Source organism: Ictalurus furcatus, chromosome 7 (genome assembly GCF_023375685.1).
Source record: "Ictalurus furcatus strain D&B chromosome 7, Billie_1.0, whole genome shotgun sequence".
Taxonomy (NCBI): Eukaryota; Metazoa; Chordata; class Actinopteri; order Siluriformes; family Ictaluridae; genus Ictalurus; species Ictalurus furcatus.
Window position 1 is genome coordinate 26,599,076 of NC_071261.1, and position 20,000 is coordinate 26,619,075.

The 20,000-nt window shown below is 40.2% G+C and overlaps 2 protein-coding genes across 2 annotated transcripts in view; both read left to right on the top strand.

Annotated features, from left to right (window-relative positions):
* The window catches only part of aadat (aminoadipate aminotransferase), an 11,976-nt gene extending 8,314 nt beyond the window's left edge, over nt 1–3,662 (top strand). The window contains exons 10-14 of the mRNA XM_053629554.1: nt 1,287–1,348; nt 1,658–1,722; nt 2,331–2,437; nt 2,871–2,972; nt 3,265–3,662. Of these exons, the coding sequence (XP_053485529.1) occupies nt 1,287–1,348; nt 1,658–1,722; nt 2,331–2,437; nt 2,871–2,972; nt 3,265–3,306 (378 nt within the window). The 3' untranslated portion in view covers nt 3,307–3,662. The remainder of the gene's footprint in view (nt 1–1,286; nt 1,349–1,657; nt 1,723–2,330; nt 2,438–2,870; nt 2,973–3,264) is intronic.
* Nucleotides 3,663–5,513: 1,851 nt separating this feature from the next.
* Nucleotides 5,514–14,810, top strand: mfap3l (microfibril associated protein 3 like). Its single transcript, XM_053629557.1, has 3 exons — nt 5,514–5,954; nt 6,877–7,306; nt 12,481–14,810. Exons 2-3 carry the CDS (start codon nt 7,021–7,023, stop codon nt 13,377–13,379), a joined length of 1,185 nt encoding a protein of 394 aa, XP_053485532.1. The 5' UTR covers nt 5,514–5,954; nt 6,877–7,020; the 3' UTR covers nt 13,380–14,810.
* The last annotated feature ends 5,190 nt before the right edge of the window (nt 14,811–20,000 follow it).

Consider the following 20,000-nt stretch of genomic DNA (forward strand, 5'->3'; position numbering starts at 1 on the left):
AGTGCGGTTTTTAGCAGAAGCACAAGTGAGAGTTACTCGGAGATCAGTGTTACCCTAAGTGCAGTCATCATTAGTTCTGTCTTCTCTCACATGATCTCACAGGATAAAAAATAGAAATGTCCCACTTTTTCATTTTCAGAATCACATGTTTGTGATCACAAATCCTAGCACAAAGCACAAGCCTGCTGATCGTACATGAATGTGAAATGCTTTACGTAACCTGTTTGTGCAATAACTGGATTTGAGTGAGTACTAAACCACTGTTTGGCTAATGAAATACAGGTCTGCTAAAGCAGTTAGCATATGATAAAGCCCCAGAGAGGAACAGAAGCAAGGCCAGGTTTTTATGCTACACACACTGGACCTTTTTCAGTAAAGTGTATACGGTCAATACTGATTCATCCGGTTCATCTTTGGCGTATCTGTACTGTGTTGACAACCTGAAAAAAACCGCTTGATTTATATTGTTAAGTAATGAAAATGAATATTAATATCATTAATGCGTGCAGCAAGTAGGCTAGAGTAATGAAGTGTGATTAATGTAGTGTAAGTAATAAAACAGTAAATAGTAAATCAGTGTGATAATCAGTTGCATGCATGAGAACCTCATAGTGAAGTTGTGTTTAATGTCAACTTGTAATTTGTAAATGAGGTGAAGGTATGTGTCTTTATCAGTTTATTAGTCCTTCAGTATTAGGTGCATTTGTGTATAAGAGGAACCGCAGAGCACTGACCTGGACTTTTACTCACACGGTTTTATATAATAATATCAATGCTAATAATATAAAACATGCCACATTCATATGTTTCATTTTCTTTTCTTTCAGTGTTTTGTTTATACAAGATAAAGATTTGTTTATTTGGTTCACATCAGATCTTCTTTCGTTGTTTCTCTCCTATTTTCTTTTCTTCTCTGTTCTCCTCTACTATTTTCTCTCCTCTTTTCTCCTCTTTCCTCTCCTCTTTTCTCTTCTCTTTTCTCTTTTCTCATTTCCTCTCCTCTTTTCTCCTCTCCTCTTTTCTCTTTTCCTCTCCTCTTTTCTCGATTTCTCCTTTTCTCCTTTCCTTTACTCTTCTGTTTGCTCTTCTCTTCTCTTCTCTCCTCTTTTCTCTTCTCATTTCTCATTTGCCCTTTTCCTCTCTCCTCTTTTCTCTTTTCTCATTTCCTCTCCTCTTTTCTCCTCACCTCTTTTCTCTTTTCCTCTCCTCTTTTCTCGATTTCTCCTTTTCTCTTTTCTCCTCTCCTTTCCTCTTTTCTTTTCTCTCCTCTCTGCTCCTCCCTGCAGCTCATGGTGTCTCAGCTCCTGCAGGTTTGGGGACAGGAGGGCTTCCTGAAGCACATAGACAGGTGAATGTGAAAGTAGCTGGACTGTTTTAACCCATATGATACACACACACACACACACACACACACAAGCGGTCTGATGGTTCTGTATGCAGGGTTGGTCGGCGCTGGTCTACAGTCAGCAGTTCACATTGTACATTCAGGGCCAAACTCTTCCCCTGAACATCTCTGATTGTCTGCACGGTTTAAGTCCGTTTTAAACTACACACAAAATAACGGACTGTACCATTAAAACCCTGTAGCAGCACAGGGTCACAGGTAATGCTGATGTTCATGATGATGTTGTGATGTAACTGTCTTTGTATTTGTCAGTGTGGTGGAGTTTTACCGAGCCCAGAGGGACGCCATGCTCTCTTCAGCAGACAAGTGGCTCAAAGGTGTGTTTATTAGACGTAGCATCTTATCTCTCAGCATTATGATTCCGACTCGAGATGAACACAAAATATCATACTTTTGGTAAATAAATCATGAAGCAGTTGTAGTTCTATAGAAGAAGACTTTATTGGTCACATATACATTAAAGCACAGTGAAATAATTTCCTTCGCATATCCCAGCTTGTTAGGAAGTTGGGGTCAGAGTGCAGGGTCAGCCATGATACAGTGCCCCTGGAGCAGAGAGGGTTAAGGGCCTTGCTCAAGGGCCCAGCAGTGGCAGCTTAGTGGTGCTGAGGCTTGAACCACCAACCCTCTAGAGCAGCAACCAAGAGCCTTAACCGATGAACCACCACTGCCCTATATGTTTAGTATATATTAGTATATTAGACATTTGTTAGTATTTACATTTTCCAAGGGTGTAGTCTTTAGACTGCTGGCTTTAGTGGCTTATAATGATGTATAAAAAAAATTCAGAAGCCATAACACACCAGAACATGCCAGAACTGTGACACTACCTTTTCCCTTCTGATGAGCAAGCACTTAAAAAATCTCTCTCTCTCTCTGTTCTGTCTTTCTCTTTCTGTGTGTGGGTGTTCTTTGTTTTCTACAGATGTAGCAGAATGGCACGCACCAGCGGCCGGCATGTTCCTGTGGATTAAACTAAAGGGCATTAAAGACACACAGAAGCTCATAATGGAAAAAGCACTGGAGAAAGAGGTGCACACACAGACACACACACACACACACACACACACACACACACACACACACACCCTCTGTTTAGTCCATGTAGAAAGCAGCACGCAGTACAATGAGCTGTTCTGTTCTTCAGCATTCATAGTTACACATTCAGTGTCTCACTTTAGGCTTTTACAGATTTCCATTCGACCTGCGTAGTTTAGAGAGTTTGTAGAACTTTTTTGTTTTAGCTCCGCCCCCTCTACTCTCTACAGCAAATCACAGCGATTGAGCTCCACAACATGAGAGTTTCTTTTTCCAGTCAAAAACCTCCAGTTTGTGTGGAATTGTGTGTTTGGACATCATTGTATTTACATTAGGATTATGACTGGAATGTGTAGGTTGCTGTAGAACACAACATTTGTGTTTTACAATTTTCAGCAATTTCCAACTCAATCATTTCTTTCTTTAGGTGCTGCTTGTGCCTGGAGGAGTGTTTCAGATTCACAGCTCGGAGGCATGTCCTTACGTGAGAGCGGCCTTCTCTCTGTCCACGCCACAGCAGATCGATGAGGTGAAATACACACAACTTTCCTCTGTCTTTCTCTCTCATACACAATACCCGACCTGTTTTGTTAGCAGTAATGGTCTCCGTTACCTTTTCGTGGTCTTCCATGTCAGTGCTGGGGTGCCAATAATTATGGCGCATATATACGAATTTCTCTTTCGAATACTGGAAACTTATTCAAATTAGATCTCTCTTGTATGTTGATTATAAGTTTTTGGCTTAATTGTTTGAGAATGCCAATAATTCTAGACACAGCATCATGTTAACTTTAACCTCTGATTGCACTTTCTTTCAACAGGCGTTCAAGAGGCTCTCGGCACTTATCAAGGAGGCATTGTGAAATTGTCTTTCCTAATTAAGATGAATTATTTTTTTGTGTCTGGTGATATTTTTTGCACACAGATGCTAAACGATGATGTCATTGCTGCTGAGGGACACATTTATGTCCTACCTTTTATCATTTTAATTTCAAACTTATAATTTATAGGTGAAAGTTGGCTTGATTTAAAGTTCTCAAAGTGAAGATACATTATACTTGAAGTATAATGAAACCAGAGAGTCTCAGACAAACTCAGGAGGTACTGAAGGACATAAGGAGCTAGTTTGAAATATCACATGATCCGTTTTAGCTTGATAATTGATTCTAATAGAAACTGTGAATGAATCGCATGGTTAATAAATATAGTTAAATGTGAATGATGTGTTGTATAACGTTCAGGTGTCCAGCGGTGTAATAAGTTCACCTTCTTTAAAATACTTCATTTTCATCTCGTGTCTGCTCTAAAAAATGAAAGACTAGACTATATTTACAGTGAATACTGTAAGTTTTAGTGAGTCTTTATTGGTCACAGCACAGTGAAATTCATTTCTTCGCATACCCCAGCATGTCAGGAAGTTGGGGTCAGAGTGCAGGGTCAGCTATGATACAGCGCCCCTGGAAGAGAAAGGGTTAAGGGCCTTGCTCAAGGGCCCAACAGTGGCAGTGGAGGACTGTTCAGAACTAATACGAAAGGGTTTATACATACTGTGTTATAATTCATTCACTCACTCGCTTATTAGGAAAAGCAGTCAGTATTTATCTTTATCTTTATTGTTAATTGTTAATCTCCCATAAATCACATCTATCCATTTATTGGCTGTTTATTTTTAAAAGCATGCAATCACTTGTTCTTGCCTGAAAGGTTCTTATTGATTTATGGATCAATTAAAGCCTTTCATTTATATATAACCTTCAGCGCAAGGGCCGGCAGTCGTCAATAGCGCGAGTCTCTGATATGGATTTAGAAGGATGCAAAAGGGCATGAAGCAGAATGAAGTGCTGAATATGATCATGTTATTTCCAAGCTTTCTAGGTGCTAAAGCGTGACTGCAACTGGAGTTTTATTACAGTTTAACAGTCAAAATCCTTGAGTATTTCTGCTTTTAATAGTTGAATCTGCTGGATACTCGCCTCAGTCATGACAGGAGCAGAGACTAAAATGTTCAGGGAAGGAGTACGTTCATCACACACAGTATCGTTTCCTATTCCTGTGTATCAGTCAGAAGGAGGTGGCCTAGATAGGTCGCATTTTTGTTCGACTTGCTCTTTGCTACAGTAGTTCACTCTGTCTAGAAAGACTCACTGAGATTCATCTAAAGCCGGGTTTACACAGAAAGCCTCACCATATCAACAGTTAGATGTTTTTCTTTGTTAAATAGCCAAGTCCATTTATTATTAGATTATGTAGAGCCACTATTATATTCCTTGTTGCTGTTATTAGAACGAGCGCATTAATATAAACGTATGATTTGAATTACAGCCGGAACTACTGTATATTAATCCACTCCTTTAAGAGCGATGGGATTTGAGAATTCAACAGCGCCGAGTTAAAAGATGCCAGTATATAATGGGCTGAATTCTGTAACAATCCAAAGATAAAAGATAATTAAACAATCCAAAGATAAAAGATAGTGAGTTCTCCTGAGAAGTTGGTAAGCAATATGGAGAAAAATGTGCTATAAGTGATGGTGTATGAAATACCCAAATGCTGAACAAGATACTGCTGAGGTTCACTGTCAACTATAATGAGGACCCCCCCCCCCCCAAAAAAAAGAAAGATAATATGGTGAACATTTACAGTCACTATGAGCACATACTGAATATTATTACTTTTTGAATTTTAGTTCCTGCCCTGATGTAACACACCTACCTCCTGATCCAGTTCATCAAGACCTTCAGTAACATTTCAGTAGTGTAAGGTGTGTGAAATAAAGGTGTAGGAATGGGGTTGGGCTCCAATGTGCTTCATGGTCTTTAAACTCACACATCTTACACTGTACTCAGCTCATGTGTGTGCGTGTGTGTGTGTGTGTGTGTGTGTGTGTGTGTGTGTGTGTGTATATATATATATATATATATACATATATATATATAATGCTCAGAGCTCACACATCATGTCTGAATTATATATTTACAGTATTAATAATTATATATATATATATATATATATATATATATATATATATATATATATATATATATATAAATACAGGTCAAGTTACTGTAAATGAAGGCAAACTAGTAAACAGAAACGTGTACATTTGAGTGAATAAAGACATTTCGTTTATCTAAAACTGATTCAGGAAGCTTTGCTAGACTATCGGTTCACTTAAAAAAGGTCCGTGGTGCAAAAAAAAAAGAAAATGGATGAAAGGAGAAGAAATGCCAAGCTGCAAACCGTCACTGCACCATTACAGGAGGCTGAATTCTAAAAGCCTGTGAGCTTCCTATATCAGTGCACTACCTAGGGGACGACATAATGGCTTCTAGGTTTCATGTAGTGCACTCATTTATCCAAGAGGGAGCCGTTTGGGACGCAGCTCTAAGTTGGCTTGCTTGTTGACTGCCACGGAGAGAGAGAGAAAGAGAAATAAAGAAAAAGAGAAAAGGACGATTTATTGATGGACACAAAGCGAAATTTCTGACTGTTGAGAAACACAAGCAATGCGGTGAGTAAAAGAGTAATAAATTATGAAATAAGGCGTAAAGTGTTTGTAGTTTGGTTAAACAGCGCGTCTGTAACGTCAGAGCTAACTAAACACGCTAGCACAGACCTCATTAACACGCTCTGTTTTTATATACTTTAAACACTTTAAAATGTCTTATTTACACCTCATAATCGCGTTAACACTTCATTCTGTTCTCATCAGTCGATGAGATTAATGTGGTGTTTATTTTTACACCGAAATGGCGTTGTGTAAACACCGGTGTTTGTGAATATAGCGGTTTTTCTTCTATTTACGACCGAGCTGCAGCAAAATCCTGTTCTCTCTCTCTCTTTCTTTCTTTCTTTCTTTCTTTCTCTTTCTCTCTCTCGCTTTCTCTCTTTCTTGTTCTTTCTCTCTCGCTTTCTCTCTTTCTTGTTCTTTCTTTCTTTCTCTCTCGCTTTCTCTCTTTCTTGTTCTTTCTCTCTCTCTCTCTATCTCTCTATCTCTCTCTCTATCTCTGTCTCTATCTCTTATCAGCTGACTGACTAGCCTGAGCTAAAGATAACCTCATTCATTAAGCCTTATCTCTGTTTTATTCTCGTGTTCGTTTGAATGCAACTGTTATTGTGTGGCGTGAAAAAAATGAAGGAAAAACAATAACAATAACAACAACAACAACAACAGTGGAGCTGGTCGTAATGAAGAGCTGAGTTATCTGTTAGCTAGCTTAGCCGAGTTAGCATTGCTAACCTAGCGTTATAGCACTCACTATTGGGGTCAGGGTGAATCAGGTTTGTCATTGAATCGAGCTATTTAGTGTGAGTAATTTAATAACTGCTCGGATTTAGATTACAAAACGAGGAGTTTTGTGGGTGCAGGGTTTTGTATAAGGTACATTTTTAAAAAGGTATGCTGGAGTAGTATAAATCTCAATGTTTTGCAGAGGAACTGCTGAGGATCAGAGCATCTTCTACATCAACATCCTCCTGACTTCCTTTCTCTCAGCCTGTGAGTTTAACATGAACAACGCTGGAGTGGAGTGACGTCTGATCTCGACGTCTGATCTCGGCACACAAGGCCAGTGAAAATGAAAGGTTTAAAAGGTTTAGACGGATCCGTCGTGATTTATTTAGTGTGTGTCGTCAGCTTGGGCACTGCAGCGGCCTTGGAGATTACGCCGGCTGATATAAACGGCACACAGACAGCCGGTGATGTGGAGGAGGTTAAGACGCCGGCGGTGCTCACAACACTGAGTCAGATCATCGCCCGCGAAGGGAACTGCATCCTGATCGACTGCAATGTCACCGGAGAGCCTTTCCCCAAGGTGCAGTGGTTCAACTCCCACGGACACCTTTTGGACACGGAGGCAAGCGGTAGGTTGTTGGTCACGAAACACACAATGCCGAACCACTTCCACATCCTAAAAATGAAACGTGCTGAACATAGCCTCAATCTTCCCTGCTTTATGAGCCAGGTCACTTGTGTGAGTGTCTAAGCGATTTTGTTTTGAGTAAGGCTGATATATATAATTTCCCCCACACAATCCTAATGTGGTTTATTGGCTGCTAGAGGAAAATAAACCATGGTAGACGTAGCAAGGTTCATAACTTAAACTGTTCATAGTTAATGAACATTTAACATTTTGATATATCCAAGACAAGTTAGTGTGTGTTATCACTCACCAGCCTTTCTTTTTTTCTCTTTTTCAAGTCAATAAGACAAAAAAACAGAGCTTGCTATATTACTAACTAGAGGTCGAACAATTAGTGGCTTTTCCTGATAATGGTAGCTAAGTAGGGCGGTACCTACCTGCCGATAAACGAGTAATCGACCGACAGTTTTTAATACTGATACTTGAATGAAAACAGAACACTTAAAGTTCAGAAATATTTTACTTTATTTCAAAAATAAACCGTATTGACTGCACCATGAAAAACGTACTGTACTTTTATAAATGAATATATATTTAAAAATTAATATATATTAACTATTAGTAAATATTAATGTAAGTAAACGACTGAAACCAAACTGAACCAAAAAGTAACGCTTCAAATAACAAATAAAAACAGAGGCAAGGTGCTTTACCTTCGACTGCTCAGTTGTATAAATCAGATAAATGTAAGGCGCTCTGGATAATCTGCCAAATGCCATAAATGTAAAATGAATCAAAAAACACTTCAAATAACACCACAAAATTAGTCAGTGAGTGGGTTTTATTTCGCCTCCAGTGGCCGCTCTCGTACTGTATAACGACAGCAGACTCTTCTCAGCCGCTGACGCAACCGGGAAAAACTATCGGTGTGGATTTCTGCCCATCAGTCGGTCTACCGCTGTTTCCAACAGCCTGTCACGATAAACCACGAAAGCGCAAACTCCTTTGTAGTGAAGATTTTCCTACGCTGGAAAACATACTGACTTTTTCAAAGTGCTCGCACTGGAGACTCCTTCCCTAAGCGTTAACCAAACACATCCTTAAACAAAATTTCACCAGACGAAAGAGAATATATGTTTCTGTATGCCCTGAGACACATGCGCTTCTGCTTTGCATGTAAATAACATGGTTTAGATTATTTGTTTACGTTTAGCATTGTAAATCGTCCCGCGTACAAGTTCCGTTGAGTGAGTCATTACTATAGTAACAACAAATTATATCGAATGTATTCATGTAAAGTTGTGATTTGGAGTCAGAGCTGGAACTACTGTCAGAGCTCAGGTTTTAGAAAATGAATCCACACCTTCAGGTTCGAGAGGTAAACTGTGCAGAGTTTAAAAACAAGGCCGTTTTAATGCCCCATCGAAGAGAAAGTATCTGTGCAATGTCGAGAACAACATGTTCACGCTTGTTCTCAGGATGTAAACAGATGAAATAAGAAACGGAGCTCACCGCCCAGCCCTTTACAGCCACGCTGCGTTAATGAGTGACTCGAAGCAACTTTGTTTTGTGCAGGATAGCGGTGATGTTGATCCTCCGTGATCTGTGTGGTGTTCTTATGTTCTTCTCCTGCGTCCGAACTCGTCTGAACTTGCTTTAGAGAGATGTTTCTCAGAACACCGCGCACATCACGTGAGAGCCGACCGCACTCGTTCTGTAACAAAATAGCACTCGGGTTACACGGAACCAGCGGTGTAACTCTCTTTCTGAGAGTTTGCAGTGAGGAATAACTGGAATAGTGTTTTCACATTTATGGCATTTGGCAGACGCCCTTATTCAGTGCGACTTACATTTATCACATTTATACATCTGAGCAGTTGAGGGTTAAGGGGTTTGAACTCATGACGTTCTGATCAGTAGCCCAATGTCTTCACCAATGATCCTCCATTGCCCACTTTTTGTTACATTTTTTTTTTTCCTTAAGTAATTCCTTCCCTTCGTTCCATCGTTCAGCTCTGGGCTTTGTAGTCGTGATGGATTTCCCACTGTTTGTTCATAGTAGCATTTAAATCCTACAGTGGGAAATCAGTGACCTCGTCATCCAGCAGTTTGGACATGTTGGTCTCGTCAGGTGCGCGGTGACGAAGTCGAAAAGAGCTGCGTTTCGGCACAAGTGCGAATCGCATTAATGAAAAGCTCCTCGCTGAGGCTTTCGTTTTCAGGTCAGGGCTAAATGGACTCGACTGTCAGTACTAACGCTGCACTGCCTGCTCTGTGATATAAAAGGAAAGCGTTATGGATTCAGAGCACACAAAACCTCTGAGCAAGCGCAACCGTGAGCTCAAGCTGTGTGTTATAAAAGATCCGTGCTTATTTTAGATACTCGAGTTTATTTCAAAAAAAAAAAAAGTGGCAGCTTAATTTATCCATGGTTCTGTATCCTTCGGATAAACGTGACACCGTTTCCTAATGTGGATGATCCTCTGTTTAATACGAGAGGCGTAGAGTTCTCTGGAACACAGTGTATAGGAAGAACTCCTTTATATCCTCAAACTTTAGTGTTGTACTAAACAACCAGACAATTATACAACACTTCTCAAAAAATCTGCTGATCCTGATCCGGTGGTGTTGACATGAGGACGTTTGATTGATGATAGCACTGTGTATTAAAAAAATAAAAAAGGTCAGCCTGTGTAAACTAAAATGCCACCGAGAGAAAAGTTCATCTTAAGCCTAAAGAAGTTCATCTTAAATGATACTACTACCATAGCTGACTAACATCTCTCAGTATTTACTGTTTTCACGCTAAACCCAAATAATCTCTCTCTCTCTCTCTCTCTCTCTCTGTCTTTATCTCTCTCTCTCTCTTTCTATCTCTCTCTGTCTTTATCTCTCTCTCTCTCTCTCTCTCTCTTTCTCTCTCTCTCTCTGTCTTTATCTCTCTCTCTCTCTTTCTATCTCTCTCTGTCTTTATCTCTCTCTCTCTGTCTTTATCTCTCTATCTCTCTCTCTCTCTGTCTTTATCTCTCTCTCTCTCTTTCTATCTCTCTCTGTCTTTATCTCTCTCTCTCTCTCTCTCTCTCTGTCTTTATCTCTCTCTCTCTCTCTCTCTCTGTCTTTATCTCTCTCTGTCTTTATCTCTCTCTCTCTCTCTCTCTCTGCCCCTCTCTCTCTCTCTCTCTCTCTCTGTCTTTGTCTCTCTCTCTGTCTCTCTCTCTCTCTTTATCTCTATCTGTCTTTATCTCTCTCTCGCTCTCTCTATCTGTCTTTATCTCTCTCTCTCTCGCTCTGTCTCTCTCTATCTCTCTCTCTCTATCTCTCTCTGCCTCTCTCTGTCTTTATCTCTCTCTCTATCTCTCTCTATCTCTCTCTCTCTCTCTGCCTCTCTCTCTGTCTTTATCTCTCTCTCTCTCTGTCTTTATCTCTCTCTCTCTCTCTCTCTCTCTCTCTCTCTCTCTCTCTCTCTTGTGTATGCTTGTCTGTGGCTGTAACGTGAATAGATTAGATATCACTTTCTCAGATAGTTTTTTTTTTAAATTGAAGAAAGGATGAAAATGTTTAATGTAGGATGAAAGTATATACTTTCCTGCTAGTCCTGTGGACACACTATGCAGTAATCTCATTGAAATGTAGTGATGGCCATATTTCTTACAAAATTCAGGTTTTAAAAGCATAACCCGAAGGCGATAAGCGTTTATCCGCTGCAGTGTGTGTGCGGACGTGCTGTGATCTAGGCAGTGTAACTCACACCGAGCGACTGACGCTTTGAACGTGCTACATCTGGCACGAGCCATCTCACTTCCTTACATCTTACATTTTAACACCCAATTTATTTTCACGTCCTTGCAAGGCGGAATGTTTAACGAGCGGCATCGACCGGCTCCTGCCGTACCGCAACAGTCAGACGACAAGCAGCGAAATCTCTTCACAAACCGTTTTCCGAGAGCGAGAGAGGGGGAGCGTACAGGATCAAGTCCTGCCTTGGACTTTACACTCTGCAGTTGCGATTAAATTTTAGTCAAACTCGAGTGTGACCATGTGCACTGCTTACCTTGCAGATCTCCGTAACAGAGACAAAACCTGCTGCACAAGGGGAAAAATCTCAGCTTAAACATACAGCGAGGAAACTTGACTCATTTACACATTCACTGCAACACTGGACTAAAAATACTGCATAGAGGCGTGTTCAAGTCAAGTGGGTTTTTATTGTCATTCTGATATACACTAGCTACCTAAAGGAATGACATGTCTAATGTTTCTCAAAACCATGGTGCAACATATAACTGTACTGTTCACAACACTACATAAAGACTACGTATGGTCAGAACCGTATCTCCCTGTAGCTCTCGCCGGGTTTCCCACTGAAGTTAAACAAGGTTGAGTTCGGTCAGTACCTGGGTGGGAGACCTCCTGGTGAAAACTAAGGTTGCTGTTGGAAGTGGTATTAGTGAGGCCAGCAGGGGTGGGTTAGGGTTATTTTAGGGGGTGCTCACCCTATGGTATGTGTGGGTCCTAATGCCCCAATAAAGTGTAAAAAAACAAAAACAAAATAGCGCCGTCTTTTGGATGAGACGTTAATCCGAGGTCCTGACTCTATATGGTCATTAAAAATCTCAGGACACTTCTTGTAAAAGAGTAGGGGTATAACCCTGGTGTCCTGGCAAAATTCCCCCACTGACCCTTCTCTATCATGACCCCTAAATAATCTCCACTCCTGAAATGTCTACATCTCTCTCCCCTCCACCAATAGCTGGTGTGTTGTGGGTGTTCTGGTGCACTATGGCTGCTGTCGCATCATCCAGGTGGATGCTACCCCCCTCCCCCCCAATGTAAAGCGCTTTGAGTCCCTAGAAAAGCGTTATATAAATCTAACCAACTAAAAAAAAAAACTAAATTAGCAGTGAGACAGATGCTGTAACGCTACCCTTATGCCTTTGGAAAACACTCATAACCTGCAAATAGCCACACCCCCTGGCTGGTGGCACGCAACTCCAGTGATTACGCTTAAATAAAAATCCTGGAATCCTAATTCAATATTCATTCATTTTTAAAGACTTTCAAATAATTTGTAGATATTTACTCGTCCTTGTTAGATTTTTTTTTATATCCTGGGGTTTTGAGGAGAGTTTTAATATACCCTGTTATAAGCTTGTACTCTCGTTGTGACTCTTACAGAGGGAAAATGGTGGGTTCTGGAGAACGGAGTCCTCAACATCACCAGCATCACCTTCGCAGACCGCGGCAAGTACACTTGCATGGCTTCTAACGTTCACGGCGTGGCCAACTGTACGGTCACCGTGCGCGTGGTCTTCACCAATGGAGACATGGGCGTGTACTTCGTGGTCGTGTGTCTGGTGACTTTCACCATCATCATGGGGTTGAACGTGACTCGGCTCTGCATGATGAGCAGCCATCTGAAGAAGACCGAGAAGGCCATCAACGAGTTTTTCCGCACCGAGGGGGCGGAAAAGCTCCAGAAGGCATTTGAGATCGCGAAGCGCATCCCGATCATCACGTCGGCTAAAACGCTGGAGCTCGCCAAAGTCACGCAGTTTAAGACCATGGAGTTCGCGCGCTACATCGAGGAGCTGGCACGCAGCATCCCTCTCCCGCCGCTGATTATGAACTGCCGTACTTTCATGGAGGAGATCCTGGAGGTGGTGGGGGTCGAGGAAATGAGGCACACCTTCGTTCGGCAGGCGCCCGAAGGTCAAGAAAGCACTTCTCGTGCCGCTGGTTGGGCTGCCAGTAACGTTTTCACCATTCTGCAGATCCGAGACCGACCGAGAGACCGAGAGAGAAGCGGATCTCCTACAGCAGACTCGGATGACGCGTCACTGCACGAGCAGCCTCAACACATGGCCATTCAGGTCTCCGTTCACCCACCACTCGATGAAGCAAGCTGCAACGTCGAGGCTCCTCCTCTCACAGATATGGATGCCTGTCCCACTCCTTCAGCTGAGGAAAGTGTGGAGACCGAGCCTGAAGAACCGGAGATAACGGTGGAGATGGAGCCAGAGAGTGAAGAAGTAACGCCTCCGACAAGCCAAGTCATCTACGAAAGCCATGTGTAATATCCTAGAAACAGGATGATTCTCTTGCTATGCATTTCACTAGTTTAAAATAATAATAATAATAAAACATCAACGTGGCGTTCTGACACGTTGGTGTTTCGTCCCAATCTGAATGAAACGCTCAAACCGTTACAGGTTCACTATCGATCATCCTGAGAGAACACTGAGACTTTTAAAGTTTTTTTGTTGTCCCATGACAATTCATGTTGAATCTTATCGGGTGTCCTAAAAGTCTCCATACATGGGGGACTACAGTATGTTTCCCAGCACCACGTGAGTTGTGCCTTCGTCAGTGGATGTTCCTGGACGTCCACTTCTCAGTCTGTCTGTGACTCTTCCAGTCTTTTTGAATTTGTTAATAAGTTTAGCAACAGTGTCGTGTGTGTGTGTGTGTGTGTGTGTGTGTGTGTGTGTGTGTGTGTGTGTGTGTGTGCGCGCGTGCGCGTGTGACGTGCTCGCCATGTTTCCTGTTAAAGTCCCAACCCTGCGACAGCTTCCTGATCCAGCCATGGGAATGACTTCAGTACATTCTTCTTTTGACAAAGTCTATCTGAAAATAAATAAATAAATAAATAAATAAGAATATCTAAGTATGAAAAATTCTGGAAGACGTTTTGTTAAAAAGTGTTAATTACCCTGTGTATGGAGACGTTTGGGACACCCTGTATTTTGGGAGAATGAATCACCACAATCAAGTCCTGGGTTTTATATTTATTACTTTACTAGGAACTAGGGCTAATCCTGGACGTAGTCAGCTCGATCTATAAGAGCTCGTGGATATACATGTAGATTGAGCATTGCATAATCTGCTGATTGATGACGACGACGACGACGACGATGTAATTAATCATTTTAGGTGTGGAGTGTTCTTCGTCACTGAAACTGTAATGAACGACTCAATAAGACTCGGTTTATGTTTAATGCATGAGAAATACATGTCGAGTTCTGAGTTTGTTTCTCTAAATGTTATCCACTAGGCAGGACTAGGGGAATAATTAATCTTTATGTTGAACCACCACTGTAGACCTTATATTATTATAATTAATATAACGATAATTATTAGTGGTTTTACTGTATTAAATAGTATAAGGTGTGTGTGTTTTTTTTTTTTCTTTCCCCAAATGCTTTTTGGTTTTCATTTTCATTACACTAGTCTCTATTTTAACTTTTCAGACGTTTATCCATTATTTATTCCTTTTCTGTAAATCAATAGAAACATCAGCACGTGTTTTGGAAATGCACCTACATTCTGCAGCCTTAAATCCCTAAATTAGTTTCTCTTTCAATGTGGCCTGGAGCATTTCAGTCCTCACTGCTTGTAAAAGAAATACTGAGCTGTGAAGAAAACTGGGAGAGGGACCAGAGGGCATTATTGGATTTCTCCCTTCATTACGTTTCTTTCTGAGGAAATAAAAAGCTCCTGTTGTGTAACCATCAGGTCTGAGTGTTTTTATTTATTTATTTATTTATTTTATTTGTATAGCGCTTTTTACAATAGACATTGTCTCAAAGCAGCTTTACAGAAATATCAACATGGTATACAGATATTAAAGGTGCAAATTTATCCCAACTGAGCAAGCCACTGAGTGGCGACGGTGGCAAGGAAAAACTCCCTAAGATGTTTTAAGAGGAAGAAACCTTGAGAGGAACCCGACTCAGAAGGGAACCCATCCTCATCTGGGTAACAACAGATAGTGTGAAAAAGTTCATTATGGATTTATATGAAGTCTGTATGGCCTTAGGAGCAGCCGTAGTCCCAGCAGTCTGGAATTAGAGAAGATTTGAGCTCCATCCAGAGGCAGAAAGGATCTGGATCTCTAGTATCTCCATAAATTCATGTGGGGCTCGGCGAAAGGAGAGAGGGAGAAAAAAGATTATTATGACTGCGAAGTAGTAGAACAGAATCTAGTCAGGGTAGGCTTGAGTAAACAAATACGTTTTAAGCCTAGACTTAAACACTGAGACTGTGTCTGAGTCCCGAACACTAATAGGAAGACTGTTCCATAACTGTGGGGCTCTATAAGAGAAAGCTCTTCCCCCTGCTGTAGCCTTCACTATTCGAGGTACCGTCAAATAGCCTGCATCTTTTGATCTAAGTAGGCGTGGCGGATTATATAAAACCAAAAGGTCGCTTAGATATTGTGGCGCGAGACCATTTAGTGCTTTATAGGTTAATAAAAGTATTTTATAGTTAATGCGAGATTTTACTGGGAGCCAATGCAGTATTGATAATATCGGTGTGATATGGTCGTACCTTCTAGTTCTAGTTAGGACTCTAGCAGCTGCATTCTGGACTAACTGGAGCTTATTTATATTCCTACTGGAACATCCAGACAGTAAGGCATTACAGTAATCTAATCTAGAGGTGACGAATGCATGAACTAGTATTTCCGCATCATGTAGTGACAATATGTTTCTTATTTTAGAAATATTTCTGAGATGAAAGAAGGCTATCCTAGTAATATTATCTACATGAGCATCAAATGATAGGCTGGAGTCAATAATCACTCCAAGGTCTTTAACTGCTGCACATGATGAAACAGAAAGACCATCCAGAGTAACCATGTGATCAGAAAGATTACTTCTAGCTACACGTGGGCCTAATAAAAGTATTTCTGTTTTATCAGAATTAAGTAGAAGGAAGTTAGTTAACATCCAATGTCTAATGTCCTTTACACAATCCTCAGCTTTACTAAGCTTCTGTCTGTCCTCTGGCTTCGCTGAAACATACAACTGTGTATCATCAGCATAACAGTGGAAGCTAATTCCATGTTTACGAATAATTTGACCTAGGGGTAGCATATATAAAGTAAAGAGCAGTGGGCCTAAAACAGAACCCTGTGGAACTCCAAAAGTAACCTCAGTACGCATGGAGAATTCACCATTTACATCTACGAACTGATAACGATCGGTCAGATAAGACCTGAGCCAGGAGAGGACTGTTCCCTTAATACCAACAACATTTTCTAATCTATCAAGGAGAATAGTGTGATCTATAGTATCAAAAGCTGCACTAAGGTCGAGTAACACAAGCAGAGAGACACAACCCTGATCGTAGGTCAGTAGAAGGTCATTTACTACTTTAACTAATGCTGTCTCTGTGCTATGATGAGGTCTAAACCCTGACTGATACATTTCATGAATGTTATTCCTATCTAAGTACGAGCATAACTGCTTTGCTACAACCTTTTCTAAAATCTTAGAGATGAAGGGGAGATTTGATATTGGTCTATAGTTGGACAATTGAGACGGGTCAAGATCAGGTTTTTTAATCAAGGGTTTAATAACTGCTAATTTAAGTGATTTAGGTACATAGCCAGTGCTTAGGGAAGAATTGATTATATTTAGAAGTGGTTCAATTACTCCTGGACAAATCTGTTTAAACAAACATGTAGGTACGGGATCTAGTATGCAAGTTGATGAATTGGCTGAAGAGATTAATGTAGCTAGTTCGGTCTCTCTAAGTGAAGCAAAATACTCTAAACATTGATCTGATATTGCTACATTGTCATGTAATGGGTTTGTTACAGTACTGTCCGGTTTTAATTTAATGGCCTGTATTTCACGTCTAATATTTTCAACCTTATCGATGAAAAATTTCATGAAATCTTCACTGCTATGTAATGATTGAGTGTTTCTCTCTGTAGTGGTTTTATTCCTAGTTAATTTTGCTACTGTGTTGAAAAGGAATCTAGAATTGTTTTTGTTGTCTCCTATTAAGGCGGAGAAATAGATTTTTCTAGCATCGCCAAGAGATTCCCTATATTTCAGTAGGCTCTCCTTCCATGCTGTTTGAAATACCACCAGTTTGGTTTGATGCCATTTACGTTCTAATTGTCGAGTTGTCTGTTTTAAGGTTCGCGTTTGATCGTTATACCAGGGTGCTAATTTTTTTTCTCTAATTATTTTCCTTTTGAGTGGAGCCACTCTATCTAGCGTGTAGCGGAGTGTTGACTCCAAGCTTTCAGTCGCCTGATCGAGTTCTATGTGATCTGACGGTGATCCAAATCTAATTGATGTTTCTGCGAGGTTATTTATGAGTGTGTGCTTTCTTGCCTTTGGTGCTCTTTCAGGTATGGTCCTCAAAATGATTTTCACTCGAACCTACCTAATTAGGATGTACACGATACGGCCACAAGTTTGTGGACACACGACTATCAGAACTACAGGTGCTTTTGTTCAACATCCCATTCCAGATGTATTCCCCCTTTGCTGTTATATAACTTCCACTGTTCTGGGAATACTCCGGGTACTCTGGTTTCCTCCCCCAGTCCAAAGACATGCATGGTAGGCTGATTGGCATGTCTAAAGTGTCTGTAGTGTATGAATGGGTGTGTGAGTGTGTATGTGAGTGTGCCCTGCGATGGACTGGCACCCTGTCCAGGGTGTACCCCACCTTGTGCCCGATGCTCCCTGGGATAGGCTCCAGGTTCCCCGTGACCCTGAAAAGGAGTAAGCGGTATAGAAGATGGATGGATGTTCTGGGAATACTGTTTCTATGTTCATTCAGCTACAGGAGCATTATTGAGATCAGGCACTGATGTGTGTGGAGGCCGTTTCACAATACTACACACACAGAGCCCTCTACAGATGAAATATCATGTCTGCAATCAGTTAAAACGAATGGGAAAGCACCTGTGACTTGTTCGGAGACAGAATATTGAGACAGAGGGCTGTTTGTTTAAATGGGACAGTGATGTATCCCAAAAATAAAGTTTTTTTTTTGTTTTACCGCATAATGCATTGAAATGTTAGGAAGTAGCTATTTTCGTTCCGTTTGTCCTCAGATGAAGAAAAGTAATGGACTGATTTGCATATCTGAAATATTTTAGTGCTCCACCTGATTTCGACGCTAGGGTCCTGCTGAGCAAATCCAGCCCCAGTGAGGCCACAGTGTACATGGTTCATCTCCGTACATGGGCTTGGTTAGCTTTTGATCACACTTGACTGCACTACTGAAGACAAACTACTGAACCCTGAGGACCTCCCTGGACTGTATTTGAATAACACATGCACTGGAGACAAGAATAAACACAAACAGTGCAAGGGAGTTTTACACTTGTGCAACCACAATAGAAAAGTCGCACCACAAATTTGGGCTATGAGGACAAATGATGGTCAGTAGTGTGTGTGTGTGTGTGTTTGTGTGTGTGTGTGTGTGTGTGTGTGTGCACTTTGTGATTTAAAAAAAAAAAAATGTAAAAAGATGTTGAAATGTACACAATTATGTCAAAAACAAACAATTGTACAAAAGGTGGTAACTTGTATAAAATCTGGGGATATAACAGACATGGCATCAGTGTGGAAACAGATGAGTAATTTCACCCTGGGAGAGACCATGCTGCTGCACCATGTGGACAGAAGGCATCTCATAGCAAACAGGCCTGTAAAATATATCAATATGGTTTCATCAAATGGAGGTCATTAACGGTCTTTTTATATATATATATATATATATATATATATATATATATATATATAAATGAGTCATAGACATGAAGGGGAGTTTGATGCCAGAACTGTGACGCTTCCTTTTCCCTTCTGATGAGCAAGCACTTAAAAAATCTCTCTCTCTCTCTCTCTCTCTCTCTCTCTCTCTATATATATATATACACATATCTATCTCTCTCTATATATATACATACATATCTCTCACTCGCTCTCTCTCTATATATACACATATCTAACTCTCTCTATATATATATATCTATATAGCTCTATATCTATCTCTCTCTCTCTCTCTCTCTCTGTATATATATATATATATATATATATATATATATATATATATATATATATATATATATATATAATTATAATGTGTGTGTGAGAGAGGTAGTTTTTTTTTTAGATTAAGTTTATTTGCATATTCGTTACATATGTAAATTACGGGACACTTAATAAAGACAAATCATTTGTTCACAGTTTTAAAGGTGGAGGCAGTGATATTAAGTCTGTCTAAGAATTGTATATGTATGTGTGTGTGCGTGTGTGTGAGAGAGAGAACAGTTTGAAAGGAAGAAATAATATTGTAGTGGAAATCATGAATCACACCCCATGTATATGAGTCACAGAAGGTTACTGAGCTTTGATGATTTGTGCATTATGTAAAGAAACCTGCGTTTAAAGGGATACAATTCTGAAAATGAATGACTGTTTGGTAATGATGATCAAAACTGCTGGTGAAAAATCAAAGTCAGTGAAAGTGGAAGAACATTAATATATAATATTTCTATGACAGTTTAACATGGACATTTTTGTCCTTTATGGATCCAAATGGTAGTTTTTTGTTTTTTTTATCTGACACTGCATAAAAAATATGAACAAACATCATTAATTTTGACACAAACATTGACATATCAAAGACTAATAATCAAAGAAAGAAATTCTGCTTAGCATTCAGTATACAGAAAATAATTTTTTTTTTTATTATTGTTAAAAAAAAAAAAAAAAGATTTGACGTCAGTGAAAGTGGGAAAAATATTAAAATATAATATTTTTAAGACAGTGTTTGGACATGGACATTTTTGTCCTCTATGGACCCATGTATAACTTTTTTAATTGATGCACAAATGATGTGGATCACCACTCAGCCATTACAAGGAGTCGTCTCTACCAACC